General features: G+C 38.2%; 1 protein-coding gene across 3 annotated transcripts in view; it reads right to left on the bottom strand.

Annotated features, from left to right (window-relative positions):
- The window catches only part of mvb12bb (multivesicular body subunit 12Bb), a 70,234-nt gene extending 47,998 nt beyond the window's left edge, over positions 1-22,236 (bottom strand). The window contains exons 1-4 of one of the 3 annotated variants that reach the window (XM_022670728.2): positions 22,150-22,236; positions 12,599-12,714; positions 8,720-8,827; positions 2,058-2,154 (exon numbers count right to left, since the gene is read on the bottom strand). In XM_022670728.2, the coding sequence (XP_022526449.2) occupies positions 2,058-2,154; positions 8,720-8,827; positions 12,599-12,706 (313 nt within the window). In that variant the 5' untranslated portion in view covers positions 12,707-12,714; positions 22,150-22,236. Of the gene's footprint in view, positions 1-2,057; positions 2,155-8,719; positions 8,828-12,598; positions 12,715-21,380; positions 21,478-22,149 lie in introns of those variants that run through there. The other 2 variants (XM_049485892.1, XM_022670729.2) reach the window with 2 other exon arrangements.
- Positions 22,237-23,824: the final 1,588 nt, after the last annotated feature.

Raw genomic sequence — 23,824 nt, 5'->3', positions numbered from 1 at the left:
ATATTGAGCCATATCACCCACCCCTAATAATCACATCAGGATACTACTTTTTCCTGTTTTTAGCAAAAGAAAAATTCACACTGTTCTCATTTCCCATTATACATCTATATATCTATATAGAGAGATTATATCTGTCCAGTATCATCTATTTTACTTTAATCCTGGATATATGGAGATATTCAGAGTGCATAATTAGTATTATTAGTATCATGACATTCTGTTACAAATTTGAAAAAAAAAAAAAAAATAAATATCAATTAGAGGTGTGCAATATCATACCATATGCAATAATAAAATAAAATGTTCATTTTGTTGCAGTAGTGTATTCTTGAAATATGTATTTTTTTAAATTCAGTGTTTTGTCATTATCGCCAAGAGTTTAGTTATCGTGAAAATATCATAAAATACTGTAATATTGTTTTAGTTTTTAGTATTTTTTTTTTTTTGCCCAACCACCACCCCCCCTCTTCAGAGGACAATTAATACTTTATTTTTATTTATTTATTTTATTTTTATTATTATTATTATTATTATTATTATTATTATTATTATTATTATTTTTTTTATATTTTATTATTATTATTATATATATATTTTTTATATATATATATATATATATTTTGTGTGGATATAGTTGTGGGAGTTCAGGGTTGGAAGGATCGGAGTGTGAGGTACAGGAGGGGGGTACAAGAAGAAGAAAAAGAAAAGAAAAGAAAAGAAAAGAAAAAAAAACTAAACAAAAAACAAACAAACAAAATTCTAAATTGTCATTGGGAAAACTGCCTATATTATTATTTTTGTGTTCAATTTTAAGACTGTCCCTTATTTGAGAATCTTGAAAAGCGCTATATAAATAAAATGTATTATTATTATTATTATTATTATTATTATTATTATTATAATATATATATATATATATATATATATATATATATATATATATATATATATATATATATATATATATATATATATATATATATATATATATTTCCTCATTTTAGAATAAGATAATGCATTTAAGGATTCCCTTTCAGATAGTGATATTGTACATGTAAATTATTTTAATGCACAGATAAAAAAAAAAAAAAAATATATATATATATATATATATATATATATATAAAATGCAGTGGTGAATTCCAACCATGCAACCAATGAGATACACTGCATATAAGGCTAAATCTTTAATATTTCAACACGAAAAACAAACACAATATATGTCATAAACATTCTCAATAAATGAAAGATGATCATAATAGTAAAAACTGCATTTGCAGTAAGCGATGGGCACGTGTGCATCTATGTGTGTGCCAGTAGAAAATAACCAGTGGCTTGATTGATGGTAAAAATGGCAATTTAGCAGTGGCTGCTAATATATATTAAACATAGTTTCACACAATAAAAGCATCGCATTAAAGCACGGCCCAACAAGACTTTTTATGCCTTTTATTCATCTTTTTATTCATTCCAGTGGAACCTGAAGCCAGCCCTGCTCATATTACTTTTGAGCTCATCCCATTCATTTTAAAGCGGCGCGGGGCAAGTGCTACATAAATGCAATAATAATGAAAATAATAAACATGCTGTCCTCACTCTCAATGGCAAAATAATATTACATTCTCAAAGGCACAAAGAGAGGAGAGGAGAAGAGGGGAGAGAAATACATAGCACTCAAAAAGCACTAAAGCATCGGGGGAATGCATTTCATTAATATTAGATAACCACCATCCACTTGCGCTCTTTCCAAATAAATACATAAATAAATAAGTGCGTCATAAAGAAAAGCCAGGCTCAGGCAGAGATAAACAATGACTCATCGTTCTTCTCTCCTTCTTCCTCCGGGGCAAAATGTTTATTTTATTCTTTTGCACCCTCATAAATTATGCTAAACCTGCACCCATGAAACACTCGCGCTCCGTCGCGAGAGGAAACGTCCCCCAGGACAGTGGCTGTTACACAGTGTGAGAGTCTATATATATATATATATGTGTGTGTGTGTGTATGAAATGCATACTGGGGATCTATGCAATCCTACAGGCATGTATGGAGCTTACGAGTGTCAATGGTGTCTTGGATGGCGATGAAGCCCTCTGGCAGTGTGTCCTTCGGGTCAGCAAACTTCATATCCACCAGAACATGTTCTAATTGCTTCTGCAGCAGAGGAGAGAAAGAGGGTTAAAAACCAAAGCTGTCCAAACTGGCCCTCCAGCCAAATCTGGCCCACTAAGACCTTCCGGCCATGGCATCTGCTTTGATGGCATCTGCTTAGGCAGTGACGGGAATCTTGTACCATTAGAGCATCGCTACACAGAGGTATTCATGCTATTATGCTATTTGAGGGAGCTGACTGGCTGAACACATGTTCACAACTCAATGTTGAGTATTTTTCCTACCCCTCTTAAAGGTAAAGGTTTGGCACTAGGCATGGTGCCAATTGGGTCATATTTATTTATCTGATTCAGAGAGTTCTATTCTATTGGCAGTACCTGTCTACCAGAGATGTCAGAGTATAGTAAGGAAGCAGAACTACTAAAATGCTGTATCTGTATCTACTGAAGTATTATTTTTTCTCCTACTTTCAATTTTACTTTGCCACATGCTTTCTTTTAATTATAAAGATTCAAGATTCAGATTTTTATTGTCACGTCACAGAGTACAGGTGTACATGTGAGTGAAAAACTTGGGTGCAGATTCCCACCAATGCGCAGAGAATAATATTTACAAGAAGAATAATAAAATAAAATATAATATAAAATAAGATATACAGATAGCTTTACAGTATAAACAATATAAGCAGTACACTCAATAACAATACACATAATAACTTGCACAATAGACAAATATTGCACGGAAATATGTTAAGTAAGACTGAATAAGTAAATATATGATGCTATATAGATATGCAGATATCTAGAGTGTGTGTGTGGAAGTGAGGAAATAGTCCAGTGACAGAATAACTATGAGTAAAGTGCTGGTAAGGAATGAGTTGAGTGGGAAGGGGCAGAATGCTATATAATATGGGAAAGTCTAAAAGATGAAGGGTGCAGAGTTTGTATGGGTGTCAGTGGGGTGTGTTGGGCAGAACACTGTTCTACTGGCTGTTCCACAGCCTGGTCGCCTGGGGGAAGAAGCTGTTTCGAAACCGGCTGCTTCTGAGCCTCATTCCACTCAGCAGCTGTAAGAACAGGGAGTGGCTTGGATGGGATCCAAGTGGTCCTTCATGATCCTTCTGGATTTCCTCAGGCAGCACTTGGTATACAAATCCAAAAGGTTTGGGACCTAAAACCTTTACTTCGATTTTTTATATTTAAAAAATGTTCCTAACCCACATCATCACTAAAGCCATAGCAGTAGTTTTTCTGCACTGTCACCACTAAGCGAATCAAGCGATCAAGCTAATCTTATTAAAACTGCTCCCATTCTCTGCCTTGAGCTCTGAGAACTTTCCACTTTTTCTGCAATTACTTTTACTTTCAGTTCTTAAGCAGCATATTTTACAGTAAACGTTTTACAATAAACTACTTGCAATACTTAAATACAACACAACATTTTGAATACTTTAGTGCTTCTGTTTAGTTGTGGAGCTTAAAGAATAATTCAATTTTAGCCCTATTTTTTTAAAAGATCTATAGGCAGGTTGTCAACCATGCATAATGCAGCTTGATTTAGGGCGTGTCAGTAAGTCTTTGCTATCGTAACAACGGGGAAAGTACGCCTCGCATGGCTCAAAACATGCAAAAGGCATGTAGAAACTCTATTAATTATTCATGGGTGTGTTTTGGGTATGCTATCACTCGTGTCATTTCCTAAAATAGAACCAGGTGCACTTTGACTTTGGTGGATTGCTATCATAATGGCGCAGCTACCTGGACATATCCAACACTTCTCAGCAGACCAGCTGCTATTTTATGGGAACAGAAAGGTTATTTTATTAAGTCTTCTGTTTATTGTTGATGTATAACTTGGGTTTGTGCACTGCTGTGTGTCCCTGTGTGTATAACAAGCACGGGTGTAAGCGCACCTGCGTTGCCAAGATATCAATGAACGTCTGATGGGTGACTGTTGTCAGGGTTCTAATCAGTCAGTGGAGCACCTGTTTTTTTTTTTCACCACCAAGATAGCAATACACCAGGAATTAACCTGAACAGACCTCTTTTCCAGACCACCATGACCATTGTTGTAGATATATTTTATATTTGTAAGCATGTTTTTTGCTAGTTAAACAGCGCAGACGCAAGGTATGAAAATAGACTGTTGGCGACTGTTGTTAAGATAGCAATGAGCATTGTGACACCCACTTTTTTAAGAGACTTCTTGTCATTTTACTTAAGTCTGGGTCTCTTTACACTTTATACATAAACAAACAGTGGTGCATTCATTAGAAGGAGTGTCCACAAACATTTGGACATATATAACTGTACGTTCAAATGCACTCTAAATATACATTTTTTATTTTTTTATTAAAACTACATTGTAGCCACTGTAACTCTTTTTTTTAATTCTTTTTACCACACCTGATCGACAGCAGGTAACAGCGCAATCACAGCTCCTCTCCGGTAGACGAGCACCGACGCGCCAGCCGTCACCTGCCAACACGGCAGACCAGTAGCGGAACCGTTGCGCGGCAGGCCGAACGTTTCAGAACAGGGAGCAGTTGAAAACAATCAGGAGCTGTTTAGTTGACATTTTCAAGCATGACTTTTTTCCCTCAGCCTCCCCAGCCTACACTCATTATGCTTCCATTTTTCGTGGTAATAAATTGCAATAATCCAGTGACGCCCCTGAAAGCGCGCAGGGCCAGCGTGGCGTGACGTTGACGAGGCCGACGTTCTAGATGCCGCCGCCATCGTTGCCCCGCAGTTATTACCAGTACAGACCAGTACATTTTTTATTCATAGTTTTTTATTCCTGACTTGCGGGCAGGAATATGGATGAATGTTATTACTATGCGCGTGCTTTTTTCCCCCCTCCCTGTCTTTCTTTCCTTCATTTTTCCTTTTTCTTTTAAGATGCAAGAGAGAATTTTCCCATCAGGACCTGACAAAAGGCCATCTAACTCCAACCCAGAGTATGATAAATCACAAACTGTTTACTTCCCACCACATAATTCACTGGCTAATTTTGTAGAATCTGTTTTTGTCATAGACAATTACAGTGGGGGCCACTTTGATTGACAGACAAAATAGCCTTTGTTGATGGCACTGTCATGTTTTATTAGTGTCAGGGACTTTAAAACAGTCCAGACACACGTTTTAAGACACTAGGCAGCAGCGACAGAAGCAGGGATTGCTGTGATACATACTAAAACCCCAGCTCAGATTCAACCTGATCAACAGGCAAGCAGCTCAGGATCAGTCAGGGCAGACCGGTCACTTTCCGAACATTCCCACAGATCTGTTACAATTTATTATCATTTTATTAATGAAATAGTAACAGATACTGCACACAACAACACAATCACAAGTGTTAAATTAACATTGACATTAACATTGAGGTATCGGAACCTAGCCACTGTGCTGGCTACTCAGGCAATGATTCATCAGCAGCAGCTCGAAAAAAAGGGGTGATTGACTTCACACGTGTCGGCGGAGGCGTGTGCTCGTCCGCATCCTCCAAGGGTCGCAGGTGCCACCGGTGATGGGGACGCACAAAGGGGTGGGACAATTGGACAACCAAATTTGGAGAAAAAATGGGGAAAAATCTGAAATAAAATTATATATATATATATATATATATATATATATATATATATATATATATATAAAAAAACTTCCGAAGCTTGAAACGAGCAAAAGGCATGAACTTATTCTCTTAATTAACCAAAGGTGTGTTTTGGGTGTAACGTGAATCTAATCGTGAAACCAATCAGTGTGCAAGTAGTCATTCCCTTTAAGAGGCAGGTGCTAATAAAACATTGAAAATTATAGTAATTCACTTAATATACAGCATATTATTGTATAATAAGAATAGTAAATTACAGTAAATGGCAACTTGCTCTTATGGACTGCAGCACTACAGATTGCTCTGGTAGGCTAGACTCCACATTGAGGAAGTCAGCCATTGGGTAAAAATCCTGACAACAGTCACCCATCAGATGAACATACCTACATACACACATGGACATGCATGGAAAAAAAATAAAATAGCACTGCTGTTCCTGTAAATGACCTACTCGTCCCCTCTACAGCGTAAGCAAACAGGTCAGTTTCCTCTGCTGAGAAGCGCAGAAGCGCTGCGTCATTAGAATAGCAATACACCAAAGTCAGTGCACCTTTTTAAAGAGAATGGCAAGTCACACAATGATTGGCTTATTTCCCATTACTCCCAAAACACATCCATGATTAATTAAGATAATTAGAAACATGCTTTTGTGCATTTTAAGCAACGCAGGGCATACTTTTCCCACTCTTACAATAGCAAAGACACACTGACATTCTGTAAATTGAAGGCGCCTATAAATCACAACAATAGAGCCCTATATATTACTTTTTACAGTCTATAAATGGACAAAGTTCAGAAAGATTGTGTCTGTGGTATATTTTATGTGTTTTTGCCTGGTGTTTAGTCTTATAACACAGCAGTAAATTGCTGGGAAGCGTCTTAAACATAATGTCTCATTTGTTCCTTAAATGTTTATGTTACATATACAGGAGTCGTTTCAGGAGATGCTTTCATAGGGCATCTCAATACAATCTCAAACAATGTTGATATAGTCTAAAACAAAGGCTGCACAGCAATGAAGCATTCACAGTACAAACAGTAAGGCTGAAATTAGCATCAGAGGTGTGAAAAGTGGAAGTAAATATATACTCTGTGCCAAAGCAGCTCTGCAGCAGAATTATTTTATCTTCTCACACATTGTTTAGAAGAACGGAATCAGAACATGTGTGTGAGAACCATCATGAGAACCAAGATGAGCACAATTAGCACATAATAAATATAAAAAAGAAAATCTATAAATGTAATGGACATGTAATGTTGATATGTAAAAAACTATGGAATGATAAAAGGGTTTTACAGTTAATACAGTCTCAGAGCATTTAGTATTATATGATACACTGCCTGGCTAAAAAAACAGTCACGCACACTATATATAATATTTTATAATATAATATTTTGCTTGTCCGCCTTCAGCTTTAATTGTGACACACATTTGCTGTGGCACTGTTTCGATAAGCAAGATTTATTTTAATCTACATTTGCATTACCGTATGTGCGCCTTATAATCCGGTGCACCTTATGTATGAATTTTACCAGTCAGGTTGTAAGAAGCAGTAAAGCAACTCTGCTGAAGTACAGCTTTATACAGGAGTTTCAGTTTAGTTCTCCAGCAGCATTAGCATTAGCCGCTAACCAAACTGAGCACTAGCTCTTTGGCTGTTTAGAGGTGAGTATTGTCAGCCTGTACCTTGCTGCAAACTACGGATAGCACTGCTGTAGCAGCATTAGCATTAGCCGCTGATCACAGTGCTAGCTCTTTTGCTGTTTAGAGGCGGCTATATCAAACTGTAGCCTGTGTGTTTTAGAAATCTGTGTAGATTAACATCCAGTTTGACTGGTCTGACTCATCTGAAAGTTATTATTTTTTTTTTTTAGAATTACAGTTTTGTTTAGTTAACTTAGCTTAGATTAGCTGCTGTATTTAGAAGGGAAACATGGTGACATCCCTGTTCCCACTACTATTTACTAATTATTAAAGTTGCATGAAATGTGACTTATAATTGGATCTGCCTTGTGTACAAAGAATAGACCAGAACATATACATTTATTGATAGTGCGCCTTATAATCTGGTGCACTTTATTTTTCACCAAGATCTTGCAGCATTGATGATGGTGGAGTCTGACCGCTGCGCAAAACCTTTCGGTATATTCAGGTAGTCAGCTGACCTCATTCTCATTCTTTCAGCACATACAGTTGCTGAACCTAGACCTGCAGACCAACTGCAGCATCAAGCCCACATCATTCACTTACTTAAATGCAGGTGCTGACTTTTTATTTTTATATTACAGCGTAATATAAATTAATTATGTGAATGAGAATGAATGAGGAAGTAGATTTACTTTTTTGAATTGTATAAAAAAATATATATATTTGCAGTAAAATAGAAGAGAAAACTATGGTAGCTCCATCACACAAAGACATAGAGACATCCCTCAGTCTCCGTTAAAATAGGGAGCAGTTTAGCAGCCATATTGATGTTTCTGTTTGATGTGCCATTTTTCATTACAAAAATCATACTATTTAAAAAAAATAATATATATTTTTTTGTGGATGTGTTCATCCTCTTTGATGAATTGCAGGGAAGTATGGAGATATTCATCTGGGACCAGGTTAATTGAATGAAAACAAAATCCCAAACTACAAAAGCCGAGAACATTTATGAATAATCATAGAGTGAATTCCTCGGGGAGTGTGGCGGATCATAAACAAATTTCTTACGGAGGCCCAACAGGGTATCGCACATCAAGGTGGTGGTAAAATTCGACTCATTCCAAATTCAGAGCGGTATTTGCATTCGGCGCAGATAGTCGGCTTTAAAAGTCGGAAAGCATTTCAGCGGCGCCGGTGATCAAACGTCCAATCAGAGCTCTAATGAGGGACGGATGTTACCAGAGCAACCGGTGCTAAGGCATTCCGAGCATGCACGTGTTTCGAGCGGGCCGGTGTGTGTGTGCGAGTGTGTGTGTGTGAGTTGAATGTACACATTTCACTTACGTTTTCTGTGGAGGAGGCGCGGGTGAAACAGAGATAGCGCTTGACCTTGGATTTGAATATGCTGTCCTTCCACAGGTCGGCGTCGAAGCCATCTGTTGTTTGTGCAACCTACGAGAAAAGGAGAGGTAAAAAAAAAAAAAAACAGGAGAGAACAACACACGACTCGGTGGGATAAAGTTAATGTATGGACGGATTGTGCAGGATTTTTTTTTTTCTCTCGCTGCTTCGCATACTTGGCTTAATTAACATTTTACTTGCGAGCAAATCTTCGCTCGATCTCATTATGGAGCCCTAAACCAGCGAAGACACAACACCATCCTCAGAAACTAAAGACTAAAAATACCACGAGAAAGTGGTTTAGGCATGACCCGAGAAAGCTAGGCCTCAAACGAGGCTAATGATACTTTATCCAGCCCTGATGAGACGTGAAACGTGAGAAGTGACGGAGATTGGAGGGCTAAAAATAGGAAGTTAGTTGAGTTGAGCAGAGTTTCTAAAAGCTTAAGGAGAAGCTGGAGAGAGATCGACGGTCTGATTAAGAGAAAGACAGGAGGAACAACCAATGGACTGATAGACAGAGGGAAACACACAGCGAGAGAGGAGAAAGGAGAGAGGGAGCGCGAGAGGGCTGAAGCTCCGTCCCCAGCGGTCCTCGCCTGAAGTAAATACTCTCAGGAGGAGTCTATACATCAACTGCACCCCCTCCCTGCCTCTTTTCCTCCTCTTACAAGACAACCCATCCTGGCCACTCTTTCCAGGTCAGTGCCCTGCACCTCCTGTCAGCGTAAACAAAGGGCCGGTGCTGTGCAACCCAAGTCAAGCAGGGTAGGAACCTGGCACCAGAGGAGTCAGTCTGCCACGCCACAGCCAGACCGGCCAGCCAATGACAGTGCTCTGGGACAGTAACACCGGGAGCCGACGGAGAGAGAGAGGGTGAGAGAGGGAAAGAGGAGAGGGTGATGAAGTTTCTCTCGGAAAGTTTCACTAATAAACTTGACTCAGTGTTTGCCAGTGCGCTAATACCCCAAGCTTTTTCAACAGAGTGAATCTGCAGAACCGAAAACTGTTTTGTTTTTTAATTCTTATTTTAGATTTATTATTTATTTTTGTTATTATTTTCTTCTGCCCATGGTTAATGTAAAACATAGAATCATGTCAGCAATATGCTTATTTGTGTTCAAACTGTATTTGTCCAACTGACAAATGTGTGTTGTGATAAAGGATTAATTATAAATGTGAATAAGCATCAATAAAACATGATAATCAGTAGTGATGTCAAATTTGAATCTCGATAAAAATAAATTCTAATCTTTTTTTCCACTTTTTGGCACTAAGTGCAAGAATTTGATCTGAAATCAGGACAAGACTACACACTGATAGACAGCTGAAAGACAGTTGTGAGGGACATGCCCATTGTGCAAATAAATGATGCTAGAAACCAATAGGGAGGGTGCATGGGTTCATTTGGTTCTATACTATTTAAATGACATCTACGAAGACACAACAACTAAACTATACTACAGTGATTGTGCATTACAAAGTGTAAATTAGCATTTAAGTTGAATAATTTACCAAAGGACTGAATTTGAATTGCAAGTTATTTTCTTAGAATATTATAAAATTATTTAAAAAGCTCACTAATGTTATTTGAGAATTTTACAGTGTAAAAGTAAAAGGTGCTTATTGTGCCAGTCCTATAAAAAAACACTTATCTACTCTTTTGTCAATTTTTAGTTTACTACATTATTTAAACAGACAAACTGTCCCTTACCCTGTGCCAAAATTTCTTGATGAACGGACCAATAGAAATTCTTTAAAATGACCTGAAATAAACTATTTTTACATTGACTTCCATTGAAAGAAAGTTTTTTTCTCTCTCCTGTAAAGTTGTCTTATCTCCTGTTTTGGAGATACAGTAATATGAAAAAGTTTGGGCACCCCTATTAATCTTAATTATTTTTAGTTCTAAATATTTGGATGTTTGCAACAGCCATTTCAGTTTGATATATCTTTGCACTTTGCACAAGGAGAAGCTGTATGGGAGAGTGATGCGAAAGAAGCCATTTCTGCAAGCACGCCACAAACAGAGTCGCCTGAGGTGTGCAAAAGCAAAAACACTCCTCAGGCGACTCTGTATGTGGCGTGCTTGCAGAAATGGCTTCTTTCGCATCAGTCTCTAAACTTTTGGTTTAATGCATATTGCACATTTTCTGTTAGTACAATAAACCTCATTTCAGTCCTGAAATATTACTGTGTTATTAGATATATCAAACTGAACTGGCTGTTGCAAACACCCAAATATTTAAAACTAAAAAAGATTAAGATTAATAGGGGTGCCCAAACTTCTTCATACGACAGTAAGTATTTTTATTTGGACAGCAATGATATGCGTTCCAAATTCTCTGACCGGCACAGAGTTTAGTGTTAGCTACTTCAGGTCAGGTCAGGTTTGGGACAAATTAGCAGTGCAGGTGTGACTGCCAGGATTATTCGGTGACAGCCAAGGTCATCTGGGCCAAAAATCCTCCTCCCAAACCTTCTTTAACATTTGTATGGGGTGTCTTTATTTATTCACATGACTGTTATGCCAGAATTTGGCACCAACAATCCAAATCCTTTATCCCACCTTCAGTGGAGTTCCTCATCATTGGATCAGACTTTAATAGAACGTCTTTAGGATGAGGTAGAAAAGGAGACTTCCAGCATGAAGGAGCTGACAACAAATCTGACATGTCAACAAGGTCCTGAATCTCAAAGCAACATAAACTGGAATCTTTCCAAAGAAGAACTGAAGCTCTTTTAAAAGTCCCATGCAGTATTCGTTTAGTGGTGTAGTGTTCCTAATAAAGTGTATGAGAGTTGAGAGTGTTGAGTGTTCACGTTTAGATTTGCGTTATATCTCTGAAGAAAAAGAAACAGTCGTAAATTAATAACCGTATTTGTCTGTGCAAACAAAACGAGGCGTCGGCGTCCTGCTGCGTTTGATGTAAGATAAGGGCAAGCGGAACCGAGCTTCTCAAAGTCTACTGTCGCCATGTGCCACACGCCGGATCCTGAACGCCAGTGGGCAGAGTCGCAGCGCTGTTCCAACCCTCTGCCGGGCCCACCGGAGACGACAACAGTTGGGTTTGGCGAGGTGGGGCAGGAAGAGAAGGGGCAAGAAGAAAGAGAAAGGAGGAAAGAGATGAAGGAAGAGAGAAGGCTGCCCGTAAGCCTAACAGGGGCCCTTTGTATTCCATCGCTCGCTTACTGCTTTGTTTGATTCGCAAAACAGCCCTTCTCGCCTTCCTCCCCGTTCCATTTGTGCGCAGGCTTCACAGCAGCAGAAACATGTGTGCATACACACACACACATACACACATATATTCACTCACTCACATACACACACACACAAACAATTGCAGCATGGCGTGTTCCCAGAGGTCGCCAAATACGGCTGTCCTAGTTTCCCCTCTTGGTGCGGTGGGATTGCTTGGTGTTGCTGAAGTGCCAAAAAGCCAGTCACCCCTGCGACTGTGCCAGCCGAGTGTTAAACAAACAAAGGGCTCCGGTGCCAAGCTCGGTGGGACGCCTCCTCGGAGAGGCCTGTTAAACTGTATCCTCAGGAAAGGCTGAAGGACTAATAGAGACTCTGCAGCACAGAGCCGGCCAGAGGAAGAGTCGTCATCATCAAAGCAAACATTATGAATTAGTAATGGAGCCGCATTTGCAGCCAGAGAAGGCAATCGGCAAGGAAATGCTTTTCAACAGGATTCTGTACTGGATGGTTATCACGTTAACGCAGAAGTTTCAGCAACTTTCTACAGCATCATTATCAGAATTAACATTTAGTTCATTCATAAATTCCACCTATAGCACCTAAGGCAATAGCACACTCACCAGGCAGTAGTTCGTAGGTGCTTCTTTCTTGGACACTATCGCAATGTCAGTGATAGGTTCAGACTGAAGTTCTGCCACAGATTTGGACAGATCCTGAAGGTCTACCATTATTAAATCTGTTGAAAAGAGAAAAGATTTAAAAAAGCATTAAAGTAAAGATGTAATTACCCTGGATTTACCCTGGTCAATTCTTTGTAAGTTGAATTATTACAATATCCCTTCACATATCAACTCAACATACCAAGCTTTGGATGTAAAAAAAAAATAAGGGAAATGTTCTGTTTCCTGCATTGAGCCAGCCCACCAACCTAACCGACATTCAGTATCCCTTAAATTGTAAGACAGGTTCACAATAAATCTACAATAACCACCTGTGAACCACTTACAAACTATTAGACGAATTAGATGATCAGAATCTGTTAGGTCTACCTTTGTTGACACTAAAATGCTGTGGACCTTCTCATTCAATGCGTTTTCTTTATTTTCATGACTGTTTACATTGTAGATTCTCACTGAAGGCATCAAAACTATGAATGAACACAAATGGAGTTTTATGTACTTAACAAAAAAGGACCTGGCCTCCACAGTCACCGCACCTGAACCCAATCCAGATGGTTTGGGGTGAGCTGGAGCACAGAGTAAAGGCAAAGAGCCAACAAGTGCTAATAAACACCTCTGGGAACTCCTTCCTTCAAGACTGTGGCCACCTCTTCTTGAAGCTCATTGAGAGAATGATGCCAAGAGTGTGCAAAGCAGTAATCAGAGCAAAGGGTGGCTATTTTGAAGAAACTAGATTATAATTTTTTTTGTTGTTGTTATTTCACCTTTTTTTTGTTAAGTACATAAAACTCCACATGTGTTCATTCATAGTTTTGATGCCTTCAGTGAGAATCTACAATGTAAATAGTCATGAAAATAAAGAAAACGCATTGAAAAAGAGAAGGTGTGTCCAAAAGTTTTCACTTTTTTTTGGCAGGAATGCCTTCTCTCTCTCTCCTTGCATCCATCCATCATCCATCTCTCTGATTTGTTGTTCCAGAGTTGATCCCACTGTTTCTCGTGAGATTAGCGACATTTTATTTTGGAGAGAAACAATAATGATTTTTTTTTAACTATAATATAATACAGGAAATTTTCAGGAAAATACTAATATGACTACGGGAGGACAACGGGAAAGAGGGGTAAATTATGGGAAGACTTGACAGGTACGCATCACATAACTCACACTGCCAGGAGAACACACACATGCATACCAGCTATTGCACCCACCCACCCGGACATTAGTGAAGATAGTGAAACGAGACGCTCCATAAACTGCGTACGGTTGCTGGTCTATGATGGGTGCTTTCCAGTGCTGGATTGCACTCCCAGTGTCAGATGCTGAGTGATGGCGCTGTCGCTGCTCTAATGGCCAGGCATACGAGCAGGAGAAAGCACCAAGCCAAAAGCCTCATTTGTACACTAAATAAGCTGCACCGACGCAGACAATAATACTGCTGTGGGCCCAATTAGCAGGGTAATTAATTACCGCAAACCTTTGTTTCTTCTTTAATGAGCTCCTGAAATATGGAGAGGGCTGAAGCCGAACTGCTTTAAGTGCTGCTAGTACATCCAGAGAAGAGGTCTTTATTCTTGCAGTAGGAGTAAACTTTTCACTACATAAATAACACCTTTAACACCGGACTCGCATAAATATAGAAATTAAAACTGCACCTTGCTCCAGACAATCTCCATCCTGATTAATTAAATTAAATTAAATTTAAATAAATGAATAAACTGAATTAATGAATTAAATAAAATGAATAAATGCAAAACACTGTAGAGCACTGTAGAGTTTGTTAGCCTTTTAAGAATATTAAGGTCTACTCACTACACTGTAAAAAAAATTAGTTCTCTTATGTTCTGTGAAAATAAAAATAAATGTTGGCACAACATGAAATATAAAAATAGTTACCCCAAAATAAAAAAAATAGGCTGTGCCATCAGCTGCAGAATTTTTACCATTCAACATACAATTTTAAATTCAGTGAATGAACATTACTGTTCTCAGTCAACATGTCAAGTCCAAAGCAAAAAAATAAGTTGAGTGAACGACAGTGAAACTACTGCACATGCGCACAACAGGGAAGTATTTCTGGCGCGTTCTAGACCAAAATGAAAACGAAGACCCAGACCCAGACCCACGGCTTGTTTGGAGTACTTCAGAGTGCATTGAGAGACGTTCAGGTGAGTTTTACTCATAGACTGTCTCTGGTTTTACTGGCCGAACACAATTAACTTAGTATTGTTTGTTGAGTTCGAGCTTTAAATTAGGTTTTACTCAAACATTTTCAAACGCAACTCCAAGCTAGGTAGCGCTAACTGGCCAGCCACTCATGATACTGTTTGAAATAGTGCACCATTCGTTACTTTTTGCAGTAGTGCTAGCTAGCAGTTCCCCTATGATAGCTACTTTTTGGATGAGTGCTTGCAGGTCAGCCACCCTTGCAGCAGCTAGCTAGGTTAGCTAACTCACTAACCTAAGCTAGGTTAGCACTTTACAGACTAGTGCTGGCTAGCCAGCCCCTTTGTTTGCTAACGCTACTTTTCGGACTAGTGGAAGCTAGTCAGCCCCCTCTGATTGTTTAACCTAACTTTTTAGACTGAGTTTTATGTCGTGGTTTAATAAATTGATTTGCGTAAACTGTGTGTTACGAATTTGACTTAACTAACACCACCTGGGCAAACTGTAGTTTATGGTAGGTTAGCTTAGCTGGATCGTTCTGCGTTTAAATTAACGTTTGCGAAAACCCAGTTCGTTTCTAAATAAATAAATAGCTAGTTAGCTTGCTACTGGGGTTATAGTTGGAAGCATTTTTCAGATGTATGCCATTAAAGTGTGGCGCTCCGTACACAGACATACAAGGTGTAATTTTATTTCTCGTTAATGTTCTCACGGCTAGATAAAGTCTGTCGTATATAGTTTGTGCATATTAATATTAGATACTGGGATAACCTCTTAACACGCCCTGGCCCGCCGGCGGGCCAGAAAAATATGATATTTAATATCTGGCTATGTTTATGAATAGTTATAGGTTCAATATAGACACCCAATATACCATTTTAAAGCTTAGAACCTGTTTAGCTGTATCTCCTTTCAGAAATATGCCTTGGTTATGAAAATATGAAATAATAATTTTCATATTTCCGTTTATCGTACGTCCATATTTGATCGAATGCGGACATGTTATACACCATTCGAACCGTCTGCCCCTCCGGATTCCGAAACTGTTCTCCGTTTTACTGTAGGATGTACGGTTTTGCTCTGTAGTTACCTAAAGTCACTCCTCCCCCCCCCCCCCAACACCCACCAACACCCACCAGCGCGTCCCCCACACTCTTACCTTCAAAAGGAGTCCAGACTCAAGAAAATCCATCAATCCAGTCTCCTATAATCCACAGTTATATCCACCCCGCGCGAGGAATAATGTGAGACAGAATCTAAAGTTTAATTCCTAATTAAAAGCATTTTATTCGATGCTGCCCCGATTCTGGCCCACAGCCAGACAGGGCGGAGCCCACTGGACATGACGGTATGCAAATGAGGTCTGTCAGCCAATCAGGTGGCGAGCTCGGCCAGCTGAAAGGCTAAAGAAGAGAGATGCTTGGCCACAGATCCTGAGTCTAATAGACTTTCCACTCTGCAGAACAACCGCTCTTAAAGAGACACTGCGGATTTCTGTTTGTATATGAGTAGACCACACAAAAACCCAGAGTTTACTGCAAAATGAGTTATAAAAGTGGTAGTTTTTATTCTTATAAAGTTTCCAGTCCTTTGGAGAAAGAAAAGACCATTACTGGTTCAAATCACTATAACTTCTAACCAGTAATAGGTAGCAGTTTAAAATTTTATATGATGATTGTAAACACATTATAGCAAAATGTAGAGCTGCCAAAACCCTTGTTCCATGTAAATAGTTTATTTTATGTGTCTGAAAATAAAAAAATAAAATAGAAAATCTGAAAAGCGTCTAAAAATTTTCCTGGTTTTTACCATATTTTGGCCATTACATGTTCAATTGAATAATTAAAGTGTCTTAAATGAATTGTGTAAAGGCTTCTAAGTAATATTAATTCATAGATTTGACTAAATAATTTAATATTGGAGTGATAAGCCTTCAAATGTGAGTATGTAATTTCAGGCGGAAAATGGTAAAAATAGGCTTGGAGCTTAAGAGGATAAATAGCAAAGCTTAACGTTTACCCTTGGCATTACATGTGCAAAATGAGTTAATAGAATTAGTACATTATTTCAGTCTTTATGTGAAATATGACGAAATTTGACTGATGGCTGTTTAAATGGTTATTATTGTGTTTTCGTTCACAAGGTGGAAATGCAGTGCCGTTACTGCAAGTTCTCCGCACAGCATCAAGACAATTTGGACAGTCACACCAGAGGCTTGCTGAAAATGTACAGAGCCAAAGCAAATCAGGGAAAAGGTCGAGAAATGGAAGCACTTTTGGAGAATCTGGATTTTCAGGTAGCTTAGCAAATTTAAAGCATGGATTCTTTTTTTTTCTTTTTTTTTATTATTGCATAATCTGGGGAATTTTATGCAATTAATTTAGGTCAACATCTTAAGCTGCCAGTATTAACCACCTCTCCACTGTTTTCTTTTTTTTTTATTTTGAGACAGACCACCAACTTGACAGCACATAGAAGATGTACTGTTCTCCGAGGTCTTCCATTATACATGAGGGAGGAGCCTTCCATTTCGAAAACCTTACTGGTAATTTTTCTTCTTTGCTACTACTAAAATAAAAAAGGATACAGATGTTATATAAATAAATAAATAAATCTGTAACTATATATGCGATTTAGGATATAGCTAGACTCCTCTGTATTTAGGTCTGTTGCAATAATTGCACTGTCAACGTATTGAACAACAAATTAACATGACCATGATAGTTTTTGCTGCCCTTAATGTTGCAAGTCTTGTTTACTTGTGTATATTACAGTAGCGACATTGTCATTTGTGCTGTTCTGGTCTCTCCTCTGCTCTGTGTCTGTGCTGAGAACGAGTCTCCTCCACACACACACACAGAGTATTTCACACAGTCTAACTAAGCGACACATCTGCAGTTAGTCAAGATTTCTTAGACACAAGTTTGACTACAATATTATTGTGTTTCATAGGATACAGAGGCATTGGAGGACCACACGAAGAATGTGAAGATTGGAATTTTTGAAGTGGTGAAGGGGAGTGCTGAGCCATCGCGATCACATACAAGTGTGGTCAATGTTGCAGTCGTCCTTGAAGAGGAGGTAGTAATGGCTAACTTGCCTGACTACACTAATGCCTTCATTCTTCTCTTTGGTCTTTTGTATGCACTGAACATATAATATACAAAAGACTTAAAATACACTTTTGAAGTGGTCCAGAAATTGTTCCTCCACCTTGGAAATGAGTGCACAGCCAGAGTGCAGTCTCTCAAGAACAAGTTATCGCACATTTAATCAATACATGTATACGTGTTTTTTTGTTTTCTTGTTTTGTTTTTTAATGGTGGTGATGCGACACACAGCCGCAGTGCTTTTATTTTATGTTGTTCATGTGCACCTCTGCTTGTTTTGCTACTCATTTAAAGGGACACTATGTAGGGTTTTCTTGATTATTCATACTTTTTAAAGAAGTAAATTTACAAAAAAGTCAAAATGACTGTTCCACTCCATTGAGGTGTAATACACATAATAATATTCCTCTCATGTCTGATCTGGGCTCCACTGTGTTGAAACAAGGCTATGTAAGTTGTGAGAGCCCCACCAATGCTCACATAGCCTTGTATCAACACAGTGGAGCCCAGATCAGCATGAGAGTGATTTTTTTCCTGCGTATTACACCTTAATGGAGTGGAACAGTGACTGAAAAAAAAAAAAGAATAATTAAAAAAGAAAATTGTACATAGTGTCCCTTTAAGAGTACCTGTTTTGAATCTAGGCTGAGATGTCTGATGGCTGCACAAGTTATTGCACATGTAATCAGTATATGCCTACATGTGTGGCATATATATATATTTTTTTTTTAAATAGTGGTGATGCGACACAGCCACAGTGCTTTTATTTTATATTGTTCATGTGCACCTCTGCGTGTTTTGCTACTCATTTAAGAGTACACATTTAAAATATAGGCAGAGATGGCTGATTTTTTCTGCTCCACATGAGTTCTTGTTCATTCTTGCTTTTCCCTCTGAAAGGGACACTATGTAGGCTTTTCTTGAATTATTCACATTTTTAAGAAGTAAAGTCACAAATGTGTATATTTAAAGTGAGAGCATTGTTTTGTTTTTGGAAAGTTTTGCTACCTATACTACACAGTTGAAATAATGCTGCTATAAAGAAACTATTCAGTAGTAAAGTAGATTTATTTTATAACTGTTAAGTGTTAAAATCTGATTTCATATTTTTGGAAGAAATATGTGCAAATAAAAATGCATTTGTTAAAAAAAAATCGGGGTTTCTTTAATTTTCTGTATATTTTATATTTACTTGATACAATATAAAATTGTTAATTTGGTCAACTTTGATAATGATTATTAATTAGCTGAACTAAACACATGTAGCTGACGCAATGCAAAATATTTAGTTGGACCCACTAGATGTGTTTGGTTTACATATAGTATTTCATTGACTCAAATTATTTTCTTTAATTGGGCCAACATTCTAGGGTTGTCAGCAGAACTTAAAATATGCATCTCGTAGAACTTAAATTAGACCAACTAAAAAAAATAGGTGCAACGGGTCACTTAAAACTTTTAAGTTGGTGAGAGTTAAATTTTTTTACAGTGTAGACTCGAGCCATCATGAACGACCACAGATAGCTTGGTAAATGTCATTAGCCTGTGCTGTAGCAATCAGACATTTTCAAGGAAATGTAGATCAATGCGTGTCTATTTCTGTCACAGTGTGCCTTGGCATAATGTGTATGCATGGCCCACACAAGGATTAGTGGCTATTTGGAGGCTCCTTTTCTATCTTATCGAATTATGTCGAAAGCAAGCTACTGGAGTAAATGACACAGTTATTGCGCTCAATCTAAATGTTTACCGACTTTATAGTAATTACGCTTATTGAATCTGCAGGATTTACTGGGCTAGCGGAGGGTCCATGTATAAAGAAGTCGGGTGGAAGGACTTATTAGAGCCAACCCAGAGCAGCAAATTAGCTTACCGAGGGAGAATGATTTCTTTCTTGCGTTAATTTGCGCACTAATCAATGCGGCCTTTTGCCGAACCGGGCTGGTCTTTTGATTGCGAAGCGACTTTAATTTAAAAATGGAGGCCTGGAAATCCAGACTGGGGACGACTTAGAACGCCGCTAATGACGCACACTCATCTTAACATCAAACTACACAGGGGGGCGCAGCCTAATGCTTAGCTCACAGCAATGCATCGGGGACAATAAAGCAATCCGCCGGTTAAGGCTTAGCCTGCCAGGGAAATATGAAGCAAATTTAAAGACGCCTGAAATGCTACTTCTGTCAAATGAGCCCACAGGAATTCATTAAGCCTATTGGCAATTTTTTTTTTTCCCAAAAGGTCTGTGTTGCGTTTCAGCAGATTCTGGAAACTGAAGCTAGCATTAATGGCCGAAGCAATGTGCTAGCCTACACCAACAATAAAACAAACGCAACAAAACACAGCTGAACAAAATTAAGCAAACTACATTCATACTATATTCATTTAGAGTAATTCTTTATGCATCGTTAGGGATCATTAAATCATTTTGTAGCTACCCAAGCAAAATAATATTCATGTTCCTGTGCATGTGCACATCATTATCATACTAAAAGTATCGACCTTATTCTGCATAAAGAAAAGGAAAGGGCCATGTTTGTTACTTTGTGTTGTTTGTTAATTTCTGGCGCAGCAGTTGACCAATAATATAGATATAATGATAATAAATGTAATAAATGAGCTTCAGAACAGAGTTTCCCTTCACAAAATAGTAAAAAAAAAAAAATTATGGATGTGTGGATGAATGTTTTAAATTTAGCTCCTTCAATCACAGATGCAGCTGCTTTTCTTTTAAAGGTGGATGGTGGATAAACAAGCTTACTAGTTAACCTACCTTTTTTTTTTGTAGTATAAGGTGCACTTAAAATTCTTTAAATTTCCCAAAAATCAGCAGTGCGCCTTATAATCCAGTATGTATGAATTTTACTAGTCAGGTTTTAAGGAGCTGTAAAGCCATTCTGCTGAAGTACAAGGCTATAAAGGAGTTTCAGTTTAGTTCTCTAGCAGTATTAGCATTTGCCGCTAACTGCACTAAGCGATAGCTCCTTCGCCATTCAGAGGTGAGTATTACCTGCCTGTAGCCTGCTGCTAACCCCCGGCTAGCACTGCTGGAGCAGCATTTGCATTAGCTGCTAACTGCTCTAAGCGCTAGCTTTTTGGCCATTCAGAGGTAAGTATTATTAGACTGTAGCCTGCTGCTAACCCCGGCTAGCACTGCTCGAGTAGCGTTAACATTAGCCGCTAACCATGGCAAGTGCTAGCTCTTTCACCACTCAGAAGTAAGTATATCGGATGCGTGTTTACCATGTTAAAACAAGCTATGTGGGATGGACCATTAGCTGATATCACCCTGTCTTACTGAAACACTCAGAGTTCCTCAGTAGTGCTGTCGGGCAGCATTAGCCGCTAACGGCGGCTAGCGCTAGTGGTTAGCCGCTAATGCTAATGTGGCTTAGAGGAAATCTGGAAATCTAAGACTACTGTAAATAAACAGAAGTGCTTTACTCACCCAAATAAACAGTTTTCAGAAGAGAAATCTGTGTAGATTAACATCCAGCACTCAGATTTGTTTACATAGCTTAGCTTAGCTTTACAGCTCTCACCACCCAGTTAGTGATGAGACCTGCTGAATATATGGCAACACCCCTGTTCCTTTCTAGTGTCGCATAACGTGCCTTATAATCCAGTGCACTTTATGTATGAAAATAGGCCAGAAAATGTATAATCCGGTGCTCCTTATAGTGCAAAAAACATAGTAGCTAATCTAGCTACAGCTACATGATCTCCCTAATAGCTGTAAACAGCATTAAATAGGCTGCTAAACTGTTGGATTTCTATTTCTAGCTACTTTATAATCAGTGTCCATAAAAGTAAATACTTTAGACTGCATTTACTTTAATACAATACCACCACAAAGCATTTAATATGAACTGACTAGATATTAACAATAGCACAAATGCAGAAGAAATTAACCATTGAAAACAAACACCAAAAGTTAGGTATGGAGGTACAGTAGGACATTTTTACAAGGTAAAAATATATACTGCATCCACTACATCATCGCAAAAGTCCCTTGATAGGTATTATGATAGTCCCTTATAAGTATTGTATTCAATTATATTCCTGTTCTATATGTAACACTGTAGCTAACCTGATAGAGACTTGTAATAATGCCACTCCTTCTATCTGTCCATAGATATACTATTAAGTTTAAAAACACTTAAAGTTACAACAAGAAAATAATCACAGGAAAAATACTTGCCGGTTTTATTGTTTACCTTAAAGTTGCAGGAGAATCAGGACTGTAACTCCATGTGCGAAACTGGACTTTAGAACCTATCAATAATGCACCAGTTTCAAGCCATTATCAGAGTACCAATAGTAAATGATTAACAAGGCACTTCAGAGGTTAGCCTTGACACCTGGGAAACAGATTAATTATACAATGAACTCATGCCAAAGGATTGCTATTTTAGTCAAAGAGATTGAAAAAGAAAAAATATATGATTTAATATAAAAAAAAGGACAAGAAAATGTTGCTTTTGGTTCCAAAGGTATAATTGATTAAAAACTAATGTCCAAATGTAAATAAATGTCCCATGCTAATAAATGTACTTTACTTTAAGCTGCACCCATTGCTGACACATCACTCTCTGGAGCAGATAAACATGAACTTTTTTGCACCATGACTTAATGATAATAATGATAAAATATTGATAATATTTTAACGCTAACAAAGGAGCCATTTGTATTTTATGGTAGGGATGGTAGATATGGTCCTAAAACTATATCATGATATCTCAGGGTTTTATTAAGTATAAATAAAACAGTTTTAAGCATTCAATACTCAAAAATATGTAAACTTTTGTCAATTTTACAGATAAGAGTAATTTGCTAAGGCTTTGTACGAAATTGAATACCGTATTTTACGGACTATAAAGTACACTATACAAAGTGCACTATTATGAACATCAATTTTCTGTTCTATTTTTATACATAAGGTTCACCAGATTATAAGGCGCATTTTAAGTATTTTAGTAAGGAACAAGGGTGTCACCATGTTTCCCTACTAATGGGGAAACTGGGAGAAACGCCTAAGTAAACAAAACAAATGTTTTTTATTTCAAAGTAAAATGAGCACTGGATCTTCTCCTGAAAACTGTTGATTTGGGTGAGAAAAGTGCTTCTGTTTATTTATAGTAAGCTTAGATTGCTAATATTTTCAACAGCGTGATTAGCAGCAGCGCTAGCTGTGGTTAGCCATAGTTAGCAGTGCTTAGCGCTAGTAAATGCCACAAGGCAGCACTAAACTGGGAAACTTTCAGTGTGTACCAATTCTACTAGACTGTCCCATTTTGAAGACTCCTTCGAATGCAGCCGACGAATGCAACATACTTTTCCTCGGAAACGAAGGACGCACCGGGTGTATCCTTTACAGCCTACAGTATCCCAAGATTCATTGCGTGCCGGCTTATTTCAGCATGAAAAGGGCGGAGTTAGCCGCCTGGTCCTGGACTTTATTAATTTGGTATTTTGTGGTCTGAAGCAAAACTCAAATCAAAATCTCTGGCTCATTTCTTAGCTCAGAATTTGGTTGTGGCGGGTAGAATCTCATAGAGGAAACAGGAAATACTCCGTAGGGTAGACTGTCCCATTTCAGTACTGCCATCGCAGCCTACCCATCCTTCCAAGGACACACCTTCGAAGACTGCGTCCTTCGAAGGATGCAGCCCCTGAATTGGGACACACCTTCTGAGTGTTCCAATAAGCCAGGGCGCTATCAGCTAGCAGTTTGTCACACGTAGCTTATTTTAACACGGTACATGCCAAGGCAAAAGTCCAATATACTCACCTCTAAACAGCAAAAGAGCTTGTGCTGTGGTTTGCGGCTAATGCTAATACAGCTCCAGCCTCTGTGCTAGAGTAATACTTAACTAAAACTCCTGTATAACT

Source organism: Astyanax mexicanus, chromosome 12 (genome assembly GCF_023375975.1).
Source record: "Astyanax mexicanus isolate ESR-SI-001 chromosome 12, AstMex3_surface, whole genome shotgun sequence".
Taxonomy (NCBI): Eukaryota; Metazoa; Chordata; class Actinopteri; order Characiformes; family Acestrorhamphidae; genus Astyanax; species Astyanax mexicanus.
Note: the sequence above shows the minus strand (reverse complement) of the source record. Positions and strands in the feature narration are given on the sequence as shown.